At 36.6% G+C, this 18,517-nt stretch overlaps 2 protein-coding genes across 2 annotated transcripts; one reads left to right on the forward strand and one right to left on the reverse strand.

Moving 5' to 3' along the window:
* The first annotated feature begins 639 nt into the window (after positions 1-639).
* Positions 640-7,985, forward strand: LOC103176170. Its single transcript, XM_007889577.2, has 9 exons — positions 640-786; positions 3,166-3,588; positions 3,903-3,933; positions 5,363-5,516; positions 5,690-5,765; positions 6,863-6,945; positions 7,155-7,199; positions 7,572-7,658; positions 7,760-7,985. Exons 1-9 carry the CDS (start codon positions 640-642, stop codon positions 7,983-7,985), a joined length of 1,272 nt encoding a protein of 423 aa, XP_007887768.1.
* On the reverse strand, positions 7,649-15,158 carry LOC103176036 (dipeptidase 1). Its single transcript, XM_007889377.2, has 10 exons — positions 14,927-15,158; positions 13,365-13,491; positions 12,717-12,849; positions 11,424-11,574; positions 10,835-10,904; positions 9,985-10,161; positions 9,458-9,542; positions 9,299-9,374; positions 9,064-9,199; positions 7,649-8,441 (listed from the first exon to the last, which is right to left on the reverse strand). Exons 1-10 carry the CDS (start codon positions 15,100-15,102, stop codon positions 8,283-8,285), a joined length of 1,290 nt encoding a protein of 429 aa, XP_007887568.2. The 5' UTR covers positions 15,103-15,158; the 3' UTR covers positions 7,649-8,282.
* Between the last annotated feature and the right edge of the window lie 3,359 nt (positions 15,159-18,517).

The raw sequence follows: 18,517 nt of genomic DNA on the forward strand, positions 1-18,517 counted from the left end.
GAGCAGGGGAGCATTGATGTTTAGTGATTGTGTAACTGGAATTAATATTTCTCTTAGACTTTCAACTTATATTTGAAATCAATAATGGCTAATGCAGTTGCAGGCATTTTTGTTATAAAAAAATTAAAATAACTTCCCTATTGGCAAAGAATTGATAATCGTTTCTATTAGTTTGTTTTAATTAAATACCAAGTATACTGTACTTTGGGCAATATTTTTGTAAAAAGTATGAGTGCAACTGACCCTGCTGGGAAATAGCTAGTAATAACTAGGCACTACATCATTAATTTATCCTGAATAACAATTGTGACAACGTCATGCAGTAGTTAAAAAGGCAAAGGCAAGTTTAAGATGTATAGTACGAACGCTCAGGTGAAGATCAAAGGTGATAAAATTCAAGTTCTATAATACATCACAACAGTTACGCAGAACTTAGATTATTGCAACTAATTATTCTTCCCTGGTCATAAAGATGTAGACTGGGCTGAGAAGAATGTAGAAAGGGAAGTAACAATAATTGTGGGACAAAAATGAAGCATGTCGGGTAGGTTTGAAAATGTCTCATTATCTGACAGTAAAACAAAGTTTGAGTGAATGTAACATTTTCTATCCAAGCAGGAATCGATTTCAACGGAAAGGATGGAAGGGGCTGAAAATCAAAATGGTACCAAAGCTGCTGTACCTAATGAAGGACTGGATATGTCAAGCAAAACAGAGATTTTAAGTAGAAAAGGGTCCCGTAGAAGCAAAACAGAGATCAGTGGAAGCAAAACTTCAACTCTGCAGGTTAGTAGATTGGGGGCACTTAAAAGTTAAAGAGAAAATATTGTGTGTTAAAAGTATTTTTTCTTCCAGAATAAAGCAAGTATGGTAATGAGATCATAGAATGATAGAATTTACAGTACAGTAGGTTCATTGTGTCCACATTGGATCTGAAAGGACGACTCCTTCAGTCCTATTTGTATGCCCTTTGTCCATAATGATAACTTTCATCTTTCCTTTCTTGAAGATATGGAAGGAAAGAAGAAAATTCTTTCTCCAGAATATAGAACACTGGCTGTAAGAATTGCCACAATGGAATTAATAGGATCCAGTAGACTCAACCAGCAAGGTTTATGATACGTGGAGTGTAACATGAAATGGTTATTTAGACACATTAAAGAATGTAGTCAAAATTAAATGAAGAGTAAAATAAAACAACGGTGAGATTTTTTTTTCCACCAAAGGTATTGCTGGACTAGTTGCCTGTACTTTGCACAGGATATAATAATAATAATTGTTGCATTTGATATAGCGCTTTTCACGTCTTCTTGACATCTTAAAGCGCTTCACAGAATATGCTGTAAAGTGAATTGACCATATATTTGTGGGCGAAACGCGGCAGCTAATTGCGCACAGCAGTGTCCCACAAACAGTCGTGGATTGAAATGACCAATTTATTATTGTTTTGTTTTGGAGGGATTATTATTAGGCGTGTGGAGTAAGGAAACTTGCCCAAGGTTCTGCCTTGCCTGGAATTGAACCCAGGTGTCTTGCTTGCAAGACGAGTACTCTAACCACTGAGCTACAGGACTCCACTTATCCGCTTTTGTCCTATTTCCTCCAGCAACCTGTTTCCTTACTTCTGAGAATGCTATAATCTACAGGCTCCAAACGAAATATTTCCCCCGATTGGTACCGCAATTCCTTAATGTTTCCACTCTGGCCTGTTTTCTGCGGCATGCTTTCAGTATTATCCATACAGACTATGGCAGAGAAATTATTACCACAACACATTCAGATGATGAGATAAAAATGATCCCTGAGAAATATACCTCTGGTAATGCAGAATCATGTGATGTCCTTTGTGTACCTAAAGCAACCCAAATATCTCTGAAAACCATTGCATGAACGGTATGAATCATGTTTGTGTTACAATATATTCCATGAATATTTATGTTAAAAATCATTTAAAACATTTATCTACAGATTTTGTTCAAAGTCCTAATATTTCCAGTCAGGGTTTGTACAACCATATAAGCTGTAACAGACTGATTCTCATTCACTTCATGGCTGTTTGTGAAATATTACTCTGTGCAAATTCGCTGCATGTGTTCGCCTACAAAATACACAATCACTGCACTTTACGGTAACTCAGATGAAATGCTTCGAGATGGACTCAGACATGAAAGACACCATCAAATGTAAGGATTTTTCTTATAAGCATTTATTTTACTTCCACACCTGTTATTCTCTGTGGAGTCCTGTAGCTTAGGGGTTAGAGCACTTGTCTTGCAAGCAAGAGGATCTGGTTTCGCAGGGCTAAACCTTGGCAAGTTTCCTTAATCCACACGCCTCTGTGTACCTAGTAGTAATTAGGAACCCAGTTGTTTGTTGATTGGCGGATCGCTTTTCCGGGGCAATAATACCTTAAAATAAATAATAATTAGTTCACTCAATCCATGACTAGTCAGCCGTGTTTCGCCGACAAAATATACAGTCAATTCATTGAAGCGCTTTGAGACACCTCGAAGACATGATAAGCCACTCTATCAAATGCAAGGATTATTATTATTATCAATACCATACAGAATGGTAAAAGATTCACACAATTTACTGTTCCAAGTGCGAAAGCTATATTTTCTGGTACTTTAGAAACTGAAAAAGAGTGAGCTAAGAATGACGGTGCATCTCACAGTTTTTTAAAAAAATTACTGTTATTGTTTTTACTTAGCATAGGACTGTCACGGATTAAACATCCACAACGTTGTATTGTGTTCTGTTACAAACGGAGGTCAGAAAATGTATTTCAATATATACATTTGTACGATAAAGATAAATGATGACAAATTAAAGGATCTCTGACAAATCAGTGCACTTTTTTAACAATCATTATTGGGAAAAATAATGTTTTCTTTGAGTGAAACATTGAATTTGTTTTAATCAAAAGTTCCTGTAAACGTATCTACAATTCTTATAACAGCCAAGTCTGTTGTTGATTCAAGCTACTTTGAACCATCACAATTACTAGTTTTTGTAATTTTCAACAAAGTGAGAAAGAAGAAAAGGAAACAGGAATTTGCCAATATTGAAGCACAAATGCAGCACAAAGGTTGTTTTTAAAAGCCTCTCATTATCAGGCAGAGAAAAGGGTTTGAGTGAATGTACCATGTTCTATCTCAGCAGAAAACTGTAACTCACTCAGAAAATAGAATGGAAGGGGGTGATGATCAGAATAGCAACAATGCTGGACTGAATAACTTGAGCAAAACAGAGATTGAAAACAGAAGAGCTTCTCGTGCAAACAAAGCAGAAACTGACAGAAAAGGTTCCCGTGTAAATGAAACAGAGACTGAAAGCAGAAGAGCTTCTCGTGCAAGCAAGGCAGAGACTGAAAGCAGAAGAGCTTCTCGTGCAAGCAAGGCAGAGACTGAAAGTAGAAGAGTTTCTCGTGCAAATGATACTCAAAACAGAATAGTCTCTGGTGCAAGCAAGACAGAAACTGAAAATGGAAGAGTTTCTGCTGCAAATGAAGCAGAGACTGAAAGCAGAAGAGGTTCCCAAGCAGACAAAAATGGGATTAGAAGAAGCAAAACTTTAGTCCTGCAGGTGAGTACATTATGTAAAGTCTTTGCCGATTTAGAATTGGTAACAGATCAAAAAGAACTGCTTTTAATGTGATATGTATTGCTGTGTATTCTTCTCATTCAACGGAGCACAAATAGACACAAAATAATGTGTAGGTGAACTTGTTTGTTATCTCCATTGTAATCTAGGAAGTTATCAGTTTAGACATAATAACTCAGGCTCAATTCTGAATCACATAATAAATTTCAGAAATAATGGCATTTAAACTTTTGTTTAATAATTCACTGCTGAATGATAAATAAATGATATTCAAATATTTAATTCCTTTATTTCAGAAACAAACCTCAAAAGAGGATACAAAGAAAGGTAAATGGAAAGCGTTATATCACCACATAAACTTTGCATCTTGTTACAAGGCTGTAATATCTGCAGCATTTAGGTTTGACATTAATCTTGATACTTGCTTGTTTATTATGCTCTAACACTTAGGATGTCAGATTATTGTTGCTGTGTGAAACTGATTTTTTTCTGTTTGAATTCATTGTGTTTTAAGAAAGAGTTTCTGGTGAGTACCGATTCTTAAGTAATTATTTTATCGATAAAATACTTGACTTTAACTTTCTGGCTGTAATTTGAATCATACAGAATTAATCAGGTTGAGGTTTTATGCTTGATGGCTTGAAACACTCGTTTTCAAGCCCATGCTCTGCCCATGCCCCTCAGAGCTAAACTCCAGTTAAATTCTTTGAAATAATTATTATTCACTACCTTAAAGAGAACATATATTCTGTGCTCATAAAGATGAAGGATGTGAAAAGCGCACTTCTATATTTGCCTGGATCAAACACTCCCAGATCAATAATGGGGTGTCTTAACACCAACTGACCCCAAATTACAGGAATGTAAATATTTCCACTTTCCACACTAGCCATTATTTTAGCCTCTTCAGTGAAATTGCTGATTTATGCCAAATTGTAAGAAATGTTGCGCTGTAGGGTCCACCCACTAGAAACTGGATTGGAATTGCTCCCAACAACAACAACTTGGATTTATATAGTGCCCTCCACACCGGGTGGAGTCTCAAAGCGCTTCACAGTAACGGATCCTGGGGCCGAGCCGGGGGGAGGGGAGGAAGGTGACCAAAGGCGCGGTCAAAAAGAAAGGTCTTCAGCAGAGACCTGAAAATAGGAAGGGAGTGAGCGAAACGAAGGAAGTGAGGAAGGGAGTTCCAGAGCCTTGGGGCACAGTGGCTGAAGGCACGGTCGCCGAGGGTGGAGCAGAGGACTCGGGGGACGAGGAGGAGGCCAGACACAGGAACAAAGGCAATGGGTACTGTTTTGAGGAGAGAGGTCAGAGAGGTAGGGGGGAGCAGAGGAGTGCAGGGAGTTGAATACAAGGGTGAGGATCTTGAAGTCGATCCTCTCTGGGACAGGCAGCCAGTGCAGTCTGGCAAGGACTGGGGTGATCGGGGAGCGGAGTTTGGTGCGGGTGAGAATGCGGGCAGCAGAGTTTTGAATGATTTGGATTTTATGGATGGCAGTGGATGGGAGACCAGCGAGGAGGGCGTTAGAATAGTCCAGCCGAGAGGTGACAAAGGCATCGACCAGGATTTCAGCGGCTTTTGGGGAGAGGTATTGTCGGAGGCGGGCGATGCAACGGAGGTGTCTCATTAGGGCAATTTAAAACGTTCATTCCAGCCTTTCAAAATCTGAATCCGGGTCCCACAGGTGAAAGAGCAGTATGTTAACCAATTTGCTATCAACAACAACAACAAATGTTGTCATACATATTGCAGGAACAGACAGTTCAAGGCGTTCAGAAACAAACCTTTCAACATCAATGCCAGCCTCCTCAGAGATCATCAAAACCGATAAACTAGAACCGATTACTACAAGAGACTTTGGGACAAACGTTACCATGTGTGCTATCCGTAAAAAGTCATCTAAATCGTGAGTTAGATTAATATTTTTCATTGATTTTATTTAACAATTTAAATTAAACAATTGTTGAGCCCCTTATTATTTTCTGCTCACTGCATGTCTTTAACTGTATTCATAAAGAATTTGTATACAAGAACAGTATTTAGGGGTCAATTAATCTATTGAAATTTCCATTACAAAAGAGCAAAGAAGAAACACAACTGGGGCAACTTAGCACCATATTTCGATACCAGTGCATTAAACTCTTGTAAAGCTGAGGTATGTTTCCTTATTTGTTTCAGTGTGAAATTTGTTCATTGACAGAAAAGTAAGAGCTAATAATTAAATCTCCAACTTTTCTATTAATTGATTTGGGATAGGTAGAGAGTAATTGATATCCAAAGTGAGTTATGAGGCTAAAATCTAATGGAATATTTCAGATGACATCATAAACCGCAAGCATGAAATTTCAATGGCGCATAATTCAGCTAGATGCTATCTCATTAAATAATAACCTAGATTAGATTGGAACTATGGTCTGGAAATTTGGTCTGGGCATTTTAAATTACTTTTAATTGTATTTCTAGTTTAATTTGTTTCAGAGGAAGCAATTTATTGAATATTTTTAGGGTCTCAACAGCTGTTGATAATTTAAAAGATCCTCAATATGTAATGTCGTTCACATAAGGTGAATAATACTTTTGACACCATTATTGCAGGCTTATCATTAAATAGTCAACAGCTGATTACACAGAAGTATAATGATGCTTTATTTTTAATGAGCAGCTTTTAATATTCGATCGGTCAGAGGACCATTTCTCAAAAAACTTGCAATTCAATTGCAAATTAGTACCTTATTTCAGAAATAAAGTACGGATCATAAAGTCCAGAGCAGCCAAGCCTTACTTACCAGTGCATTTCAGAAATTTGTGCACACTTTTTTTTCCACAAAAAGTTAAAAGTTCAAGTTTAGAATTAATATCCCCAAATTAAATGTGTTGTCAAGTTAAAGCATATTGTAGCCAAATGCCATTATATGGAAATCTGTTGAGTTTATAACACGGTTCAGATATTTAATTAATTCAAATACACATGAATTAAGAAATATCATTATTATTCCGTATCTGTAAATTATTCAAATTCAATGTGTATTTCTTTTATACAGGTATTAACAAGCAAAAATGTATATATTTTTGCAAGCCTAAACTGTTAATATATAATAAAGCTGATATTTATTATGAGCCAGTCAAATGGGAACTATGAGTGCGCTCTAGGATGTTATCTTTAAACAGCTGGGAATTTAATAATGTATTTATACTTCGTAAAACCTACTGCTGGTACTCTGTTAGTAACAATAGTTTCATTCTGTTTAACAGCCAACAATGATCAGTTACCAATACAGGAGTAGATCGACCACTTATAAAATTCTTGATCCTGAAGTTTCATTGAAGATGGATCAGTAAGTATATAATCATATTTGATTTATACTATGCACCAGAGATTTTCTAAACCAATCAATGTGTTAACCAATGCTAAATTTATTGAATGTGTCGATTAGATTCAACACACGTTTCACCCCAGTATACTGCACAAATGAATCTTGTACATGAGAAAATCCACTATTACTAACTAAGAGTTAACACTCACTGTTTTCCTATTATGTAACAGATTGATATCACCAGAACTTCCCTATCGATCTGTGCCACAGATTTGGTAAGAAGACGTGAAAAAGCGCTATATCAAATGCAAGGATTATTATTACTATAAGTGTTGACTGAATATATTGACATATGTAAAAGGAATAGTGTGTTGGTGAGAAAGCATCATCAGTGCAAGGCTCTCTGAGAAACTTGCATCACTTGGAGGAAAGCAAGCAAAGAGCAACTAATAACTTCCTTCGATGCTGTACAGTTCATAGTTTTTTTCCTGTAACCCAGAAGTTGTTCTGTAAAATCTGTAAAAGGCTTGGTCACAAAATACCAAGTTATTATAAATGTGAATTACATTCATATCTATGAATGAGAACAAGAAAAAAAATTATTGCAATATTTGATATTTTAATTTGATGAATGATATCTGTAATAGTTTATCCTCGAGGAATCGCAAATCACGAGCTAAAACACAAAGTAAAAAACGTTGCAGCCCGAAGGAAAAGAAAGATCAAAAGCTAAGGTAATGTCATTGGATTTTTCAATAAAATTACTTAAGTAGTTGATTTCTAAAACAGAGTTTAAAATCAATAATTCTATGAAGTTTTGAACTTTACAATTTAGGTGTGCTTGTCTAAGACCAAGGGAAGACACGCATGGCTTAGATGAAATTGCCAAACAGCACTATTGGGAAACGCGGCACGCCTTTTTCCGAATGGGTTTGGATCAACTGATAAATCATCGCCCAGGTCTCCAGGCTTTATTTAAAAGTCTCATTCTGATTTACATGGGAACCACAAAAGGCTCATTGAAAGCCGTCAAACAACTGACCAACTGCTACTGTAATTAAAGAGACCAGTAGCTACAAGTTGCGTTATTTTTATTATTTAAATACATCTGCATCATTGTTACACATTTGGGTTTGCGCTGCATGTTACTTTTTGACTTGCAAATCAGTATCTTTCCAATGAGTTTTAATAACATTTGAAAGATAAACTAAGGTATTAAAGAAAGGATTCTTCTCAAATACAAGTGAAACATGTACATACAACATGTTGCCCCCCACCCCCCCCCTGTGTATTTTTAGACTTTTCCTAATATATATTGAATATATTGAATATATACATTGATTTGTTACCAAACCAATTCAGATCATTATTAAGGATATCATGATCCAAGCCACACTGATCATATGAGCAGTACAGGCAGAAGCTGGAGCTGCAGATTTTCTGCACTGGAGCTGCTCCTCATCTCTAGCGATGACATCTTGCAGTGGCCCAATGGAATCCTGAAGACGTTTGCCTACCTAGAGCATGGGAATAAACCTGGTTACTCTTGGCAATTGAATTCTTTTGATACAATGAAGTTTAATATGCAGTAATGCAAAAGCTGCTAAATAATGAGAATTAGTTGACACATTGACACACATTATATGAAGGACAGATTGCAGGCAAGAAGGAGGCTCACTCGTAGTGTCCTATCATGAGGCTGATCATATCAATGAGGTAATCTGTCTCATGAGTGCAAATCACTTTTTCGAAACACATGTTGTATGGAGGGCATTTGGAGTGCCCTGTATCTACAATATTCATAAGCAAATAGTATGTTTATTTCTAGCTCAATTAAGCAAAAAAAAAAGAAAATTGCTTTGTGATCTTACTAACCCTTGATGTGGGTCAGACAACTTACAATTTGTAAACAAATTATTTGCAAATAGTTATTACTCTGATATTGACAATAGACAATAGTATTTGCTTAGTTTGCCAGTCAGTATTTTGGAAGACTTCTTCCTCGCTGCTTTCAAAGGAACTTACTCATAATAAGAGCTAATATGTACTTTTACTATATCTAATAAAATTACAGAATTTATTGGACAAATATTAATTATAGAATTTAATATTAAGAAAATAGTTTTAAAAATGGCTTACATCTTCCACTTTTTTGAAGACTCGGATCAAGTTTAAACCTAGCATATTGTTGATATCGTTGTCAGTCCAGTTCCGCTGGAGAAGTTCAGAGATCAAGTTGGGATATTTGGAAACGTCTTCCAAAGCAGTTGGTACTCTTATGTGACAGAAACCAAAATTATTTTTCTTGACTTTATTTTTCAAAATGATTGTCAATACGCTACAATACAAGCAGATGCTGACCCATGTACTATACCTCTCAATTCCATCAAAATCACTACCAATGCCCACATAATCTGCACCAATACGTTTTCGAATGTAGTCAAAGTGATCTGAAATGAACAACAGTAAAGAAGTAAGTAAATGGTCAGTTGTTGCAATTATTCAGAGACAGTTGGCTGTTGCTTTTACTGACCTGCCACATCTGATAATGAAGCTCTGTCTTTGCAAGAAACAAAGTATGGATAAAAATTTACCATCACAATGCCTTTATTGTCTACCTGTAGAATGATACAAGTGGATGTTTACTACAGGATTACTGTACCTGAACATACAAATCACTGGATACAAGAAAACTATTTGAAAAATCGTGATGATGCAGTGATTCAATGAATTGATGCAGCGATGCTTTATGTCAGAGTGCAGCCTGTGATTCCTTAGACCAGAAGTTTCCAATCTCTCGTATTATATCAGGGTGAGAAGTTAAGTGAAAGTTACTTTTGATTTATTTCAAAATATTCATTTAAGTTTTCCTTTTGATGGTTTACTGCCCAACAACATGGTGGAAAATGAAACTCACTTACTAGATCTTAACATCAATTTTACTAGGAATAACTGTAGTAAACAATAGCCTTCAAATAAAAGGACGATGACGAGAAGAGATTGTCTTTTTAGTTGCTTGAAATGTATTGTATACTAAAACACAGAAGTGAAGATTCTTACCAGTTTATCCAAAACTTCATCTTGCACGTTTCTGGAGCTATTGCATAAATGAAATGCGGAGGAGTGGCTGAAAATGACAGGGGCTTCAGATTCCTTAAGCACATCCAACATTGTAGCTTTGGAAACATGCGACAAATCTACCAACATTCCCAGACGGTTCATTTCCTTCACAACTTTCTGCAAGGGATCATCACAGCAATCATAAGATGGCCTTTTTTTTATTACACAGTTAAAATTGGCAACAATTAGTGCATAAGCATTCCCGTCCCTGTGAGCTGACCGGTTCTGTGTAATTTTAGATCATGCACCCAATCAGTAGATGGCTGGAATCACTTATCTAAATGTTAAAAGTCCTTAAACAGATGCCAGGTAGCGGTGGAAAAGGTCCAGAACCTATAATCTCTCCCCGTTACAAAATGGAAAACAAACTACAGTATTCCAACTATAGGCCAGCATAAACCTCAATAGGGGGTGCAAAATGCTTGGTGAGAGAGACTGAACATTCTAATTTCTCTATCTAGATAAGGTAGGTTTTGTACTCTGCAAACTATACTTGTAATACAGTACAAGTGTTAGCCAAACATTTAGCCTAGTCACATGATTTGTATGTTCCTGCAACGATGTGTTTTAATATAAAGTGTGGGACTGATTAACCTGAATTTTGTGTATTTTGGGATCAGGAAGGGTGGAGGGCAGAGTGAGTAGGAGGGTGGCTGAAGGCACGAACATATTGTCAATTGTCTCCTAACAATTTAACCACAGCTTTGTATGGCTCACAAAAACCAGGATGTAATATTATTTTAAATGTAAACTAAGTGCAATTTTTCATGTTTAGACACAGTTTACTAACTTTTCCAAATTCAGAGAGTCCATGGTTGTAAGATTCAACAGTTTCACTGTCCAATTTGTGCATTTCTGCCCTGCAAAATACAAGATAAATGTCAAAATTGCACCAATGTCTCTGTGAGTATATTACTTATCTGACCATAGGAATTTAAGAATATAGGAACAGGAGTAGGCCATTCAGCCCCTCGAGAATAAGCCTGATTTTCTAAAAAAAAATCTTGATTTGTTTTTTAGTTTGTGCTGAAATTAAAATAATTTTTTGGTTGCCTCATCTCCAGCTGTAGGAAATGATACTTTGCGATCTGGACACTCATTCCAGTAACCCACATTGATGTTCATCAGCGTGCCCAACCTGTATCATATGACGGCATGGAGTGAGGGAGAAAAGGGCGTTTTGGGAAATCCATCTAATCATTAAATGCTGCCAATGCAAACTCTCTGTATTCACCTAAAATGGATAGAGATTACTTTAGCTGTTGTACCTGTACAAACACTGGCAGTGGTGCAGTAGACATGAAATCTAACCAACCAGTATTTAAAGGAAACCAGCCACGATCATAAGAGGTAGTTTGCACAATTAAGAATTTTCTTACCATGGTGTATGGCAGTTATGGGTTAGTGTCAGATAACGAACCCCGAGTTCATAGAACATTCTCAAAGTTGCCAGGCTACTGTCGATTCCATGCCCGCTCTCCACACCGATAAGACTGGCTATCTTACCCTTTTTAAATGCTTCTGTAATTCCTTTAATAAAATTTATGAATATAGTTATATTTGCAAAAATGTCAGACTTAATACTGCAATGCCTACAATTAATTTAGCATTTATATTACAGAAATGTCTCAAGTAGTTCACTTGTGATAGTTGTGTTCTTGTTGGTAAAAGTGACAACCGTTTTGCACATAGCAAGTTTCACATATACAAACTTCCATCTCTTTCTGAATAGTATTATGGGAGTTATAACATCCACCTGAACAGACAGACAGGACATTGGTTTAATATCTCATCCGAAGTACAATACCACAAACAATATAGTGGTTCCTCAGCACTGTACTGGAGTGCAAGCCTAGATTGAGCTCAATTCCCGTTGTTGGGTTTGAATCCATAACCTTCTGAACAAAAAAAGCAAAAGTGCTAGCAAATGAAGCAAATCCTACAAAGTCTGTTTTCAGATTCCATTAATAATATCTTGTCTTCAGAAGCCTTTAACTTAGATGACCTGGTGAAAGTTTCTCCCAAGAGGCCATCATTCCAAGCATCGTGAATTGTTTGAGGCTACAACTAAAACCTAGCTGTCTGTCCTAATTCCTGACTGTTTTCCTGAATGCATCCTTCTACCAACCAGGAAGGGGTCAGCTACTAACACCTACAAAACCAATGTTAAATCAAATTTGTCTAGTTACTTCAGGTTGGGATTTAAGGTCTTTGAGGTGTTGGGATTGATTAATGATAACATTTCAGATTTTAATGGATAGTTCTTTTTCCCCAGTTTTTCAAAATTATACATGTTAAAAAAAAAGCTTTAAAAGAAATATGGACTAGATGATGACATAGCTCCACATAGTGGATTCCTGTAGCTCAGTGGTTAGAGCACTTGCTTCGCAAGTGAGAGACCTGGGTTTGATTCCTGGTAGGTCGAAACCTTGTGCAAGTCTCCTTGCTCCACACCTGATAATAATCCCTCAAGAAAAAACAAAACAAAAATAAATTGGTCACTTCAATCCATGACTGTTTTGGGATACTGCTTTGAGCAATTGGCTGCCACATTTCGCCCACAAATATACAGTGAATTCACTTTACAGTGTATTGTGTGAAGCGCTTTGAGACGTCTAGAAGACATGAAAAGCGCTATATCAAATGCAAGGATTATTATTATTATTACATACCAGCTGATGTAGTAGTTAGCTGAAAATCGTTTGGGTACATCTCTACCAATCTCCTTATCACATCGATTTGTTCTAAAGTCTGCCGAACTGCTTGTTTGTTTTGTGTACTACAGGGTACATAAGCAACCCAAAACTGGGGAACAAACAGAAAGAAGTAAAACTGAACTGGCAGAAAACCAAGAAGTCATTTAAAAAAAACCAAATTGCCAATGTAGGCATTCAACTCTTTTCACTTTATTTCAATTGGATTTCTTAAAATTCTCCTTTTTATGAACATTCAATGAACAGTTTCTGTAATGTGCTAGACATAATAAAGTGCTCACTAACTGATAGGGTATAGAGTATTTTATTTTGAATTAATTCTTGTGTGTATATGTGGCATTGTTGTTGTATTGCAGCAGTGTGATACCAGTTGCAGCATTAAAATAGAGCGCCTGTACAGTTGATATGTCAGAATACTGGCACTTATTGTTCACTGGAAGACCTAACCTTGTCCCAATTCTATTGATTCTTCCATATGCAGAAAGGCCTGATCTGATTTTTGCCAAGCACAGGTTCTAGATCACAGATAATTTACCTTCCCCCCCACCACACCCACCCACGCGCACATGCTATATGAGGTTAAATAGAGCAAGAATCATCTTTTACCTGAGCTCCAACCAAACCAAGCTTGAGCTTCTCAATGTTGGTCTGAGTATCATTCCAGCTTCTCAGGTCTATTGCAGTGAGATTATTGTTCACTCTCACCTTTAACTGCCATGGTAGATCATTGTGCCTAAAATAACGATGAGACCATATTTTCTTTATAAGGAAATAAGATTTAAAACAGTCACCTTTCACACATTAGTAAATATATGCAATAGTGTGGATCGATAGGAAACAGATTGTTTTTCATCCAAACTAATTGCTGAAACAGTGAACATTGACACTTAAATTTTGGGTCAATTCTCTGCTTGAGAGCATTGGATGATCCATGTTACCCAGTGATACAATACTTGTCTGAAACACAATTTTGTGAATCTCTACAATCCTAAAATTGCTAGTTTAAATAAAGCCTAGACAATATTCTCAAACTTTGATACAAAGTATTAGGAAATAATGTTTCAACATTATTCTGAGTCACAATGATAATTGTTTTTTTTTGATCATTTGGGTGTTTTGACACACTTGTAAACCCATCACCTTAAGAGCATCCAAACCAGAGTTCTGCATATGCCACATACACATAAAACTTTCCATATCTGGAATAGAATGTGCACTCTCTCCCTGGAAGGACACAATCTGCTGTCATAATTCCAGAGTATTTGGTGATTGGAGACCCCAGAGTGTGCCTTGAGATAACTGCAAATTTAAAACTATATAGCTTGCCATTCAGAACACAGCCTGGAAAGCTTCTTGCTGCTTGTCCCGTGAGGACCACCCTACTTGGGCTTTAATAATATAATAATAATATTTAGCTTGCAGGGTTAACAGGAGTCCCGTGCGAAGAACTACTCTCAGTGGCTAATCTGCCCCTCCCAAGTCCTGCTGATAAACGAGGCTGTCTCAGGAACTGGACTATCTAGACCACCACAAACAATAATGATTTGGTTACGGTTTTAAATAACTTAAATAATAGTCTCCAACAATCCTATTTCTTAGTACTGTACTAAATGTCACCACGGCTAAACACCTACAATTGGAAGGATACCCGATTGCCTCCCTTGATTAATATGCATTGCAACTATAGAATTCTTACTTTTACCGGGAATCCAGTACTGTGGGAATTGATGGCATAATTTTGCTGTTAGATGACAGCAAAATTATGCCTGTCTTGCTATTAGCCAGTTACAGGTATAAACCTCACCATCTGTTTCAGTTTTGACACTCTCTGCAGCTTAAAAATAAGGTTCCACGAACCTGGACACGGCCACATCCAAAACAACTATTGCTTAGATTGACTTGGTTTCAAATAGATTTCAATCAACATTGGAAATAAATGAAAAACTTACCCAATAAATAAGATGATCTCACAATACTTTGGTAGACAAAAGCAGGCTTTTTTAAAAATAAACAATCTGTTTAAATATTCAATGCAGCCTCCCATATTGAGTTACGTATTATTCCTTAACTTACATGCTTGAGTTTGCATGATAAAAGCTTTTGAATTATAGTTTAACTTTGAAATGCAAGCATAATTTTTTTGAATAAAACTATCATTATTTACTTACCCATCAATCAACGGAGTTTTCTTCATTAACTCTACAGCCTTATGATAAAAATCTGTATCTGAAGAATTTGTCGAGCAACTCACTAAAATCAGTGTCAGCAAAATAACCAGAGGTTTTAACATTGTGACAGGAGCTTCAGCCCAAGTCGCTTCCAGCCAAATATGTGCTCTCTTCATGGGTTGACAAGGATGTCAACAGCACATTGCTTGTCTTTGACCTTTCATCATCTGCAGGATGCTAACGTTTCCCAATTTCTGACAAATGAGAATGGTATTTTTAAACAAACCACATCCTGTTTGTGCTTGCGTTATGATTTAATATACAAAACCTTATGGTCCAACACAAGTTCCAAAGTCAAAACTTAAAGGCACAACATTGGTTTGTTGCCTCTTGTCTCACTTTTAAAAGCTTCATCACATTTTACATTGCAAAAACAGTTACTCGTCAACTCATCCAGCAGTAATTTACTACTAGAAAGCCATGCTTGTTATTTTCTTTTACACACTTCTCTAATCTTAAAAGTTCAAAATTGTGATGCAGGTGCTATAAATAAAGTGAGACAAACCAATGTTGTGCCTTTAAGTCTTGACTTTGAATCTTGTGTTGGACCATAAGGTTTTGAAACTACTGTATCTCAGACTAGTTGGTTTAAAACTAAGTGGACCTGGGAATAGGTTGTCTACTCTTGTAAACTAGTTTATGATTTTGAAGGAGAGAGAAAATAACATAAGAACATAAGAATTAGGAGCAGGAGTAGGCCATTCGGCCCCTCAAGCCTGCCCCGCCTTTCGATAAGATCATAGCTGACCTTCAGACCTAACTCTAATTACCTGCCCTATCCTCCCCTAATCCCTGTATTTTTAAAAAATCTATCAGTCTCAGCCTTGAAGATGTTCAAGGACTGAGCATCTACAGCCTTTCTGGGGTAGTGAATTCCATAAATTCCCTGAGTGAAGAAATGTTTCCTCAACTCTGTTCTAAAAGGCTGACCCCTGGTTAGAGATTCTCCTACCAGGGGAAACAGACCCTCAGTGTCTACTTTATCCAGCACTTTAAGGATCTTATATGTTTCAATAAGATCTCCCCTAATTCTTCTGTACTCTAGAGAATACAGCCCTAGTTTATTCAGCCTATCCTCATAGGTCAGTCCCCTCATCCCAAGAACTAACCGAGTGAATCTACGCTGCACCCCCTCTAGGGCAAGTATGTCCTTTTTTAAATAAGGAGACCAAAACTGCACACAATACTCTAGGTGCGGTCTCACCAAGGCAGTTGCAGCAAGACTTCCCTACTCTTGTACTTTAAACCTTTTGCAATGAATGCTACCATGCCTTTACATTGCAACTTCTATAAATGCTGGGGTATTGCTTTCAGTTACAATGTAGTGATGCATTTGTAATACTGAACAGTATAAATTCAGTACTTACAAAACTAGTCATTATCTATTACAATGATATTCTAACATTATCGTTTCTCTCTCCACCAGCTAACCATTTCCTATTTACTTTTGTAACATTTGAATCTGTAGAACAGTTTAAGGGTAACAAGCCCATGTGAGTCATGGAACAGAAATTCCTGAGGAAAAACAATTGAATGTAAAGTCAGATTGAAAGTATGTTTTTCTAAGGAAGTTTTCAGAAAGCAGTGCAGTCTGCAAAGTGTGTTCTGTTCCATGTTTTTAAAAGTAGGACTTTTTGTAAGACGCTAAATTCTTTCATACAGTTAAAATGTTTCATCACACATCTATATAGTCAGCCAACCCCAGACGGTTTAGATTGATGTGTGGGGAACATGAGTTTGAAAAAGCTAAAAATTCAGAACACTTAGTCTCTCACCATCATTGTTGAAAATAAACTTTTGAGAAATGTAAAAGATTCACAAACAGGAAAAGAAAATCTTTGAAACACACCATCATTAAGGATGCATACTTTTTTTTAAAGACAAAAGTTTATTACCAAAATTACAAATGGTACGCTGCAAAACAAAACAGAATAGGTGACAAACATTACAAGTAAAATAAATTAATCTAATGTTACACAGCATATCAGAAAGTACAATAATTACAGAGGTACTTCAGGTCTGTTTAATCAATACAGAAAAGCTTGATCTGATCTACAGCAGACTGATCCATACAGCTTCTGGCATTAAGGCATGCAGCTTAATGTGCATACTGAACTTGGTCACATACATACTCCTACACCCGTGCGTGCACATGCTCACACATACACAGTTCCATTATTAACAAAAGATATTTCAGTTTTCAAGAAGTGCTAAACTTTGGCTAACTTTAGTGTTGTTGGTGATATGTGGAAAAAGTACACGTATTCAAAATAGTTTTTCAATATCAAATGGTTTGTATCATTACATAACTTATAAACCTCCAATATCCACCTCAGCAATCAAAATTTATAATGTTCCTAGTTATACAATCTTGGATTTAACATTATATATTATTAATTTTAACTAAGTGCTTTCAAAATATGAACAAATATGGGACCGATAACCATCTTCTGAGACCCTTGTGATTTTTCTGGATTTTTTTCTAAAAAAAGCTTTGGTTAATTCCCCAGTTTAAAAAAATAAACAGGCTGAAATGCAGCACGTTTGTTGGAACAGGGCATACAAAAAACATGAAGGAACTAAACAAACCGTGTGGTTCAGTGGAGATGCAAGAGCTCCCTGTGAACATATTCAATAGTTAAGCCTAAAAATGTTTGGCAAACACAGATTCTCTTTATTATACACTTCTGTGGGGCATGATAACACTTAATACATCACATTTCCTGTAAAGTGACAAAGGTTGTAAATTTCCCCTTGAATAATGACACACAGCACTGTACAAATCCTCTCTGCCAACTTTGTAATGATTTATTAACAAGTTCCCATTATACACTTGTGGCTAATCAAGCTGCATCTTGGTTAAAAAAGGAAATGTGTTTTCTTACAACCACATTATTTTCTCAGTCACAAGAGTTACAGATCTATAATGTATTATTCAGCTCCATTATTCATAACTAATCCTTGAAATGAGACATCACTTTGGAACATTTTCTTGATTTTAGGAAATTATTGTTCTCATCCCACTTGTCATCAATGTCAGTCAACTTTACTCACCATAACATTAAACTGGGTAATCAATGCTGTCTTTCAATGGGCCCACATTAATGTTGTCAGTAACTCAATTTGTGCAATTTGAGACTGTACCAGTGTAAGGAATAACACTACTGTACATCAAGCTCTTCTGTTTATATTTAGTTGAACCCATAATTATTTACATTAGGATGTTGCCATCCCCCCTCCCCCCCATGCTGTCTCCCGTAGCCTGCGGGCTGGGGCTGCCACGCTAATCACTCGCTCCCGGTCTCTGCGTGTGCGATTTGGCGTTTTGCAACTTCAGTGAAATACAGCACATGTTGGATTTAGTTTCTTACGCACTTTGTGTCCCATTTGTACCTGCATTTGGAAATTAAATCTACTTAAAAAAACATCTGTTTTGAAAGTGACCCAATGAGCACTCTGCTCATCGGTGCTCACAAACTGTACCAGACGTCTGATTATTGATACCTGCAATTTGTCTTTTATTTGGAAAGA

The sequence above is a fragment of the Callorhinchus milii genome, unplaced genomic scaffold, assembly GCF_018977255.1.
Source record: "Callorhinchus milii isolate IMCB2004 unplaced genomic scaffold, IMCB_Cmil_1.0 Scaffold14, whole genome shotgun sequence".
NCBI classification, from domain to species: domain Eukaryota; kingdom Metazoa; phylum Chordata; class Chondrichthyes; order Chimaeriformes; family Callorhinchidae; genus Callorhinchus; species Callorhinchus milii.